Source organism: Lipotes vexillifer, unplaced genomic scaffold (genome assembly GCF_000442215.2).
Source record: "Lipotes vexillifer unplaced genomic scaffold, Lipotes_vexillifer_v1.1 scaffold75, whole genome shotgun sequence".
In the NCBI taxonomy this organism is placed as follows: Eukaryota; Metazoa; Chordata; class Mammalia; order Artiodactyla; family Lipotidae; genus Lipotes; species Lipotes vexillifer.
Genome location: NW_006771517.1, coordinates 550940 through 560444, shown reverse-complemented (window position 1 = coordinate 560444; position 9505 = coordinate 550940). Strand labels below are relative to the sequence as shown.

The following is a 9505-nucleotide window of genomic DNA, read 5'->3' as shown; positions in this document are numbered from 1 at the left end:
ATACCCAGAGAAAATCATAATTCAAAAAGACGCATGCACCCGAATGTTCATTGCAGCACTATTTACAATAGCCAGGTCATGGAAGCAACCTAAATGCCCATCGACAGATGAATGGATAAAGAATTTGTGGTATGTGTATACAATGGAATATTGCTCAGCCATAAAAAGGAATGAAATTGGGCCATTTGTTGAAACGTGGATGGATCTGGAGACTGTCATACAGAGTGAAGTAAGTCAGAAAGAGAAAAACAAATATCATACATATATTATCGCCTATATGTGGAACCTAGAAAAATGGTACACATGAACCGGTTTGCAGGACAGAAATTGAGACACAGATGTAGAGAAGAAACGTATGGACACCAAAGGGAGAATGCCACGGGGGGGTGGTGGTGGTGGTGTGATCAACTGGGCGATTGGGATTGACATGTACACACTGGTGTGTATAAAATTGCTGACTAATAAGAACCTGCTGTATATAAAAAAAATTCCAATGTATTTATGAATGTGGGATGGAAAAATTTGTTTTTTCAATCCCTATTGTAGTATATGGTAAAGCATTATTTTTGTTTTAGTTGGGCTATGTCTTCAAGGTCCCTTGTGAAATATTTTCTGTTAATATCTTTTCTTGAGTCCTTATGCCTCAGTTTTTGTTGAATAATAAATTATCTGTCATTGTAAACAATTATTCCTGGCCATCTCCACATATGAAGCCTGGATGTTGTTAGAAAGTTGGATGCATTGTCAGGTTTGTGGCAGAGCTACAAGGATGGGAAATGCTCATCCTTAAGCATGTCCTATGTCCATAATCAGTTTAACCAGCCTTATAAGCCTATAAGTGCAACAGTCATTTTGATGTGCTTTCCACTATCTTTAACAGATTAAAATAGTCATTTTTGGAAATGCTTCTTATATGACAGTTACACATTTAGAACATTTACCTATTCTTGGCAGTGGTTAAAGAGAAATTGTGGTCAAGAAAATCTTTTTCCTGATTTTCCCTTGGTTCTGATCCCAACTTTAGGGGCACTATTCAAACTATACCCTTCATGCTTTTTGTCCTTATGTGCTACCTGGAAAGCCCATGTAGCCTTCCCAGTAAACCACTTAATGGTCTGTAGAGACATCCCTGGCCTTCATGAGTAAGTCATGCTTCTACTTCTTTATTTTCTTAGTATTTTGTACACATTTAAATGTATCTGTCTTTCCTGTAACTCAGGGCCCTGTCTTCTTTATCTCTTTGCCAAAGTCTGGCACAGGTCAGTCAGTAGCATGGCATCTAGAGCACCTCAAAATTCAGCTACAAATGGTTGGAAACAATCCAATTCATCAGTAGAGAATTGTTTAAATAAACTGTGGTACATCCCCACAATGGACTATCATGCATTTGTTGTTGTTTTATTTATTGTATTTTTTGTATTTTTTATTGTATTTGTTGTATTTTTTATTGGAGTATAGTTGATTTACAATGTTGTGTTAGTTTCTGCTGTACGGCAAAGTGAATCAGTTATACATATACATATATCCACTCTTTTTTAGATTCTGTTCCCATATAGGTCATTACAGAGTACTGAGTAGAGTTCCCTGTGCTATACAGTAAGTTCTTATTAGTTCTCTATTTTATATATCGTAGTGTGTATATGTCAATCCCAATTTCCCAGTTTATCCCTTACCTCCATCATGCATTTGTTAAAAAGAAAAAAAAGGTTGTGGAATTAAGAATTTCAGGACATACTGTAAAATTATAAAACAAAGGAAACAAAAAACCAAGGAGTAGTATAGTTTGTGTGTGGTATGGATCAGTTGCCTATTGGTCTATTGCTATAAGAAACCATGCTAAAACTTAGTGGCCTAAAACAATAATTTTGGGGGTTTTTTTGGGTTATGAATCTGTGAGTCGGGAAGTTCTCCTGCTCTTGCTTTTGCTCATTGATTCATATGTCTGCAAGCAGTTAACTACAGATCAGACTCATTAGGTTAGGATCTTACATGTTTGGGGATCAGCTGGCCTTAGCTGGTATAACTCATCTCTGCTCCATGTGGTCTCATCCTCCAGCAGACTAGTCTGGATTTGCTTTCGTGGCAGGGTTAGCGTTCCGAGACAGGTGTAGAACCAGCACTGTTACACTTCCATCACATTATATGGGCCAGAGCAAGTCAGGGGGCCTGGCCAGATTCAGGGGAATAAGGGAATAGATCCCATTTCCTGAGGCATTGCAAAAGGCATGGTGCCATTCTTAGGGATGCTTAGTTTAATGTAATTATGCTGTCTTTGTATAAATGGGGGTGGGATAAGAATTTATTTTTGCGTTTGCTCATTTGTACAGAGAAAGAATGGATGGATACACAAGAAACAGATTAAAATGGTTACATATGAGGTGGGGTATGTAGGTATAGAAGCAGGGAGTATTTCTTTTTATATCATATATTGATTTTTGAACCATATAAATGTATACTTATATAATACACACAAAAAAGAGAGTTATCTACTTAGTTAGCCTCTGCCCCCCAAAATAGTTCTCTTTAAACCATCACGATTATTTCTTAGTTAGGAATATGATTTGTTTTAAAGAAATGGTAATGGCTTTCTTGGACACCCTGTTTGGAATGATCGGTATTTCTGTACTGTGCATCTGAAAGGTCTATACTCAGCTTATTTTCCTCAGAGATGATAATCAGGAGCACTTGACCATATCTTCTTCTACCCAGAGTTTAGCATAGATAAACATCTCAATGGCCAGATAAAATGATTCCTTCTAGTAGATTGTTCATCTGATTCAATTAAACACGTAAGAGTGTCTACTGCGTTGTACCAGCCATTATTACGTATATTACATACATATCCCTTCCCAATAACCCTGTGTTGTAAGTATTACCCTCAGAGACAGATGAAGAAAACCATAGTCACACAAGTAAGTGACAGAGCATCCTTCACATCAAGCTCACCTTCTTTCACCTAAACATCCTTCGCACTTGCAACCCTGGGAGTTCCCCTTCTTTACAGTTGTTTGTGGGTAGCCCTTCCCCTCACATAATTGCATTTTTCTTCTCTCATTTTTATACTTCTTCTATTTATTGTTCCTTTGTCAACCTCAAAGTAATTTTTAAAAAACTGTAATGGAAAAGCAGTTCATAATGATTTGTAAATGCCCTCATTTGTGGGCAATTTATCATACAAGATTCTTCTCAAGTAGCACTTACCTAGGATGTTTATGTTTGTGTTTAGTATTACTTTCTCTTAAAGCTACAGAATAATTCTTCTCTTTTGCTTCATGTTTGATTCTTGAAATTCCTGTGTGGGAAGAAAAATCACACTGCCCTCACACAGAAAACTGTTTATTATTTTGTCCAGATGTATTTTTCCATGTTTGTCCCTCTTCTTTAGCTCAAGTTGTTTGGCTTTACGTTGTTAGGTGTTGAATCATGTGGTCAGTCATATTTCCGTATATATCCAAATATTTAAAATAACCAAAGCACAGTTATAGAGTGACTAAATTATCAGTTACTTTGAACCTTAGAATCTATGTTTAGGATCAAGTTGAACCTTTCTGATAAAACTAAGGGTTAATTTTCTAGTACTGAATACTTTGTCTGTTTGATTCAAGCAGTGGTGTTTATGGGCTGAAGTCACATTTAAGAAAAAAAATTTCTTCTCTTTGAACTTTAAGTTTCTCTGGAATTGAAAAGAGCTCAAAATTTCATTGGTTCTTTCAAGGGATCCAGGTAGATGTTTTATAAAACCTAAGTTTTATAAAAATTCAGAAATGAAGTCACTTTAAACGTGATGGCATAAAGGAATGTATTGGCCATCAAGCAGAGGGTTAAAATGCCTGCTTTGGAGTGTATTCCTTATTTACCATCTGAGCAACTGCTGGATTTGTCAGTTTATAAACCAGGATAGAGCTCTCACATCATGAAGTGCATTCTTGCCACCCAGCTTCCAACAAAAATATCATCTTACATTGTACTTGGTACTTTTGCAACTTTTGATTCTTGGATCATTCCATACAGTATCTCTGAGGTCGTCACATGGATTGTTGATAGTATACACATTTTCTTTGGGGAACAAATGTTAATGTTAACTTGCACATAGTCATAAGGCTAGTTAAGTGATAAAATCAGGACTTGACACTAGTCTTCATGTTTTCTAATCATCATTATTCTTTATTGAGTACCTTCTTTATCACTAGCCTAGGTATTATCTCTAATACTTACATCAAAATGAGGCCTGGAAAGGTGAAGTGATTTGATAAAATTCATACAGATTTTATCATTCAGTGATAAAATCCTCATTAGAATGAGGATTCACACCAAACCTCTCAGTCTCTGTACCCCTGCTTTTCCTACTAGACAACGGTTGTTGCTTGAAACGTGAGGAATGATACTAGTGTTGCAGGTTTGTGAGTAGTGACGTGAATAAGGGATATAGGTAGTTTTAACCTAATATAAACCATACTCTGGAGTCTGGGTTTTCCCCAGTTTCTAAGCTTTCAGTTGGTATATAATTCAGTGTTCTGCAGTTGGGCTGCTCTTGACTTTTTCATTCTGCCAAGTGCTGACTGCTAAAACACATCTCACTGATAAGCCCTCCTCAGGCCTTTGGCACCCTTGCTGTAAAGGCAGGTGGTCTGAAGAAAGGCTCCCCCTAGGTTGTTGCACACTATACACAACACATAACAGGGCGAGACAACTGTTAGTTCCTTCCTTCTTTTCTCCCCCCACCCTCCAGAAAGCTGGGCCCCAGATGGAAGAGCTGGAAACATGTCAACTGTTCTCTGAAGGGCATTGAGAAAACACTGTCAAGAAGAAAAAGGCAAACGCAATAGCTAATTAGTTCACTAATCAGACAGGATGACCGTCCATTTTACAAAGAAAATGTCCTGGACAGAGATGGGAAGGGTTGGCAGAGTGTGCTCACGTGGCTCTCAAAGAACTACACATTTTTGTCAAGGGATTTGTAACTTGGGGGCATTGCTACCCTGATTGACTTTATATATTCATTATATCTCTTCCCAAAATATGACCACTGCAAACTAAGGCATAAAAATAATATTTGGGGATGTTTTCCTCTTGAGAAAGTGCCCTTGAATGTGCCAAGATGTGCCTTGTTGCCAGTGTCATGAATCCTTTTATATGTATTGTGTTTATAACTATGATCTCAGTGAAGGAAAACTTTGATTTAACATTCTCATTTGAACCTTTGGTCTCCATTTCTTGTACTTTACATTGAATTCAGCAGTTATTGGAGAATAAACACAGGGTACTCAAAGGAAAAGCTTGGAATTACTGAGAGGAACATAGCTCAATTTAAAGGTGATTATGGTAGCCCTGGCCCTATTATTAACGAAGTAGGTAACAAGTTCCCTTTAATGGGAAAAAATAAGTTTTTGAAGATATTAGAACATTACTCTTCATTATCAAGTCTTCTTCATATTAGCTCAGACCTAATTCTAACATCAAGTTTAATCTACCTAATCTGACTTTCTGGGATTTGTTGCCATCGAGTGTTATCAAACAGCTGCTTATTATGAATTGTCCTCGTAGATGAAGTAGCCTGTGCTTAGCTTAGGGTCAGCTCTACTTTTCTTTTTTTTGGACAATATACATCGTAAACGACATGACTGGTATCAGAGATGTTGACTCCACTTCATTTTTCTTACTTAGAATAGTTGATATGTATAAACATGTGTTTCATCATTCATAGTAATTTATATACAACTGACTGATTCTGTTTCCATGGCACGCAGTTGATGCTTGCTTGTCTGGACAGCCCCACATTAGCTTTTTTTACCCCTACTACTTCAGTTAATTTGTAAGAAGTCAAGAAAGAATGCCGTTGAGATAAGCTGAATTTATAACCTGGTTTCTTCCTTTCTCAGCCACTATCCGCACTGTTAACTCTAATGTCACATCATCCCTTGACCTTGCTGCCTTGTCTTAGATTCCTAGGATTGCTGTAACAAAGTACTGTATACTGGGTGGCTTAAAACAACACTATTCTCTCACAGTTCAAGAGGCCAGAAATCCAAAATCAAGGTATCAGCAGGGTTGATTCCTTCTTGGCCTCAGAGGAAGAATCTATTCTATACCTGTCTCCTAGCTTCAGGTGTTTGCTGATAATCCTTGGCATTCCTTGGCTTGTAGATGGCAACATTCCAATCTCTGCCTCCATTGTCACATGCGTTCTCTCTGTGGGACTATGTCTGTCTTCACATAGTAAACTTCCCTCTGTGTGTGTGTCTGTCTTTTCTCCTCTTCTTATAAGGACATCATTCATACTGGATTTAGGAACTACCCAGATAATCCAGGGTGATCTCCTCCCCTCAAGATCCTTAACTTAATTATATCTGCAAGGACATTTTTTCCAAATAAGGAAACATTCACAGTTCAAGGAATTAAGAGGTAGACATATTTTGGGAGGCCACCATTCAGCCTATTGTACTAAGTAAGCATCTTCTTCACTTCTCAGTCCTCTAGGTAAATATGTTGGTATTTCAGATTGTTTTGACTATTTTTCTTTTATGGAAAATTCTGATTTCCATTCCTTTTATTCTCTACAGTTGGTGCTGACAAAAGGGTGCCAGCAATGCCTGGATCGCCTGTGGAAGTGAAGATACAGTCAAGATCCTCACCTCCCACCATGCCACCCCTCCCACCAATAAATCCCGGAGGACCTAGGCCAGTGTCATTCACTCCTACAGCATGTGAGACCTCTTAATTACTTGGGTTTGTGGTTCACAGTGACATTTGGATCTAAATGAATGTCATTAAACCTTCTATATATACTCCGCAACATTTTTAAAATGGCTGTTAACACACACACATGTATCTTGGTTGTTTCTTTTCTAAGTTGCTTTTTCCCTCTGAGAATAGTACATAGCTGATTTAGGTATTTGGAAATTTAGTAGTCTAAATATTTTGTTTTCATACTTTTTGGCTTGTAAGTATCTATTTTAATTTCTTTGGCTCTAAAATAATGAATTTAAATTATTATATTGATTAATAGGATTCAAAGTAAGTTTCATAAAATGAATGAACTATACTCCAGGACTGTCATGGTAAGGCTTTTTACCAAAAAAATTGATTATTTTATTAGTTTACTAGGGCTGCTGTAACAAAATACCAAAGACTAGGTGGCTTAAACAACAGAAATTAATTTTTTCACAGTTCTGGAGGTTAGAAGTCCAAGATCAAGATGTCAACAGGTTTGGTTTCTTCGGAAGCCTCTTTCCTTGTCTTGCAGATAGCTGCCTTCTTGCTCTGTCCTCATAGCCTTTCCTTGTGCATGTGCATCCTTGGTGCTTCCTCTTCTTCTTATAAGTACAACAGTCATATTGGTTTAGGACTTAGGCAGATGACCTCATTTAACCTTTAAGGGCCCTATCTCCAAATATAGTCACATTCTGAAGTTCTGGGGGTCAGAATTTCAACATAGGAGTTTGGGAGGGGGATATAATTTAGTCCATAAAAATTATATTAGACAATAAATAAAAGTTGTTCAGCCTTGCTAGTCACCAAGGAAATGCAAACTAAAACCCAATGTAGTACTACATACACCCACAAGAATGTTCAGAATGAAAAAGAATAATATCAAGTTTTGGTGAGTATGTGTGGAGCAACTTGAACAATCATACATTGTTTATGAGAAAAATTTTTGGTAGTATCTACTAAAGCTGAATTTCCCCAAACCCTGTAACTCTGCAAATTTAGTCCTAAAACCTCAATTTAAAAAAGAAGGTTTAATTATTTATTGTCCCAAAACATTTGAAATTGAGTAACTGGCAGCTATAACAATTTGAGCCAAAGTTTATGAAATGAAGTTTGATACCCTTTTTTCTTAAATTGTATTTTTTATCTCAAAGTTAAACAGCCTTAGATAAAGATACTATCTTGAAGTGAAACAGATTTAAACCCAGGCTGTCATTCAGATTTCAAGATATAGACAGAGAGAGAGAGAGAGAGAGAGAGAGAGAGAGAGAGAGAGAGAGAGAGAGTGTGTGTGTGTGTGTGTGTGTGTGTGTGTGTGTAGTCAACCCTTTTGACCCCCATATTTGACTATTTAGGGATGAATATGTTTTATTTCAGAAAATGTGATCATACACTTTCACTGAAGAAATTGTAAAACAGCCCGTGTAAGTGTCAGGGTGGCGAAAAGCATAGTAATGTATTATTTTTACACGTTGCTTCAAAAGAGGGCAGCTCTCCAATGGCAATGGACCTTTCTGTGAACACAAAGAAATGGTACACCATTGCAGCTGACTTTCTGTATTGCTGAGGTTGAGTGTTGAGCCTTCCTTTCCAGTAGCTCTAGCATCCTTCACTGGAAGACACAGTAGAGACACCCTCTTTTTCTCAGCCTGTTAACCTTTTATGCAGTGAGCCATACACATACAGCATACACAGTTCATAACAGCTTAGCTAATTATGATATACACAGATGTGTGTTTAATCAAGAAGTAGACAGTCTTTCAAGGCAGTATAATACAGAAAGAAATAAGTATAATTTGGTAAGTAAAATAATGGAAGCACAGAGCAAAGTTATTAAATCTAGTAGGAGCAGTGGAGTCTGTCAAATAATGCTTCTTAATACAGGTGATATGTTTTTAGACTTAGTTTTATTTTCTTAAATTTTCAAGCCTGGATATGATTAAATGAAAAATCTATTGACACTTAGGCACTAGGTAATTTTATTTCATTCATCAGGGAAGAAGGAGCTTTGCCTCCAAGAACATAGCTCTAGAGTTGTGTTCCAAATTAAAACTACAAGAAATGACTGTTAAGAACAATGGGCAGGGACTTCCCTGGTGCTGTAGTGGTTAACAGTCCACCTGCCAATGCAGGGGACACAGGTTCGATCCCTGGTCCTGGAAGATCCCACATGCCACGGAGCAACTAAGCCCATGCGCCACAACTACTGAGCCCACACGCTTAGAGCCCATGCTCTGCAACAAGAGAAGCCACCTCAGTGAGAAGCCTACATACCACAAAAAAGAGTAGCCCCAGCTTGCCGCAGCTAGAGAAAGCCCACATGCAGCAACAAAGACCCAAGGCAGACAAAAATAAAAATAAATACATAAATTTATTAAAAAAAGAAAAAACAGGCAAATAGGAAAACCGTAATTTATCACATGTATTATAATTTGAGCAGAAATATAGAATGGAAGTGTCCCATATGGTATCTAGAAAATGCTATATTGAATGACCAAGAATTTGGCACTGTCAAGGCAGAGAAAAACTGATTTTGACGGACATGAATATTCTGAGTGGTCAAAGAGATATATATCTCATTGCAGGAATAGGTCATTAAACCTATAGCCTAGAAAAAAACATTTCTCACATTAACACAACTCTCTACTTTCTGATTATCTTGTTTAAATGCTATATATATATTTTTTTAATATAAATTTATTTAATTTATTTTTGGCTGCATTGGGTTTTTGTTGCTACGTGTGGGCTTTCTCTAGTTGTGGTGGGCAGGGGCTACTCTTCATTGCAGTGTGTGGGC

At 37.3% G+C, this 9505-nt stretch overlaps 1 protein-coding gene across 1 annotated transcript in view; it reads left to right on the top strand.

The window, feature by feature from the left end:
* Positions 1-6566: 6566 nt before the first annotated feature.
* The window catches only part of CBFA2T2 (CBFA2/RUNX1 partner transcriptional co-repressor 2), a 44108-nt gene continuing 41169 nt past the window's right edge, over positions 6567-9505 (top strand). Inside the window, exon 1 of the mRNA XM_007446832.1 lies at positions 6567-6704. Coding sequence (XP_007446894.1) covers positions 6587-6704 — 118 coding nt within the window. The 5' untranslated portion in view covers positions 6567-6586. The remainder of the gene's footprint in view (positions 6705-9505) is intronic.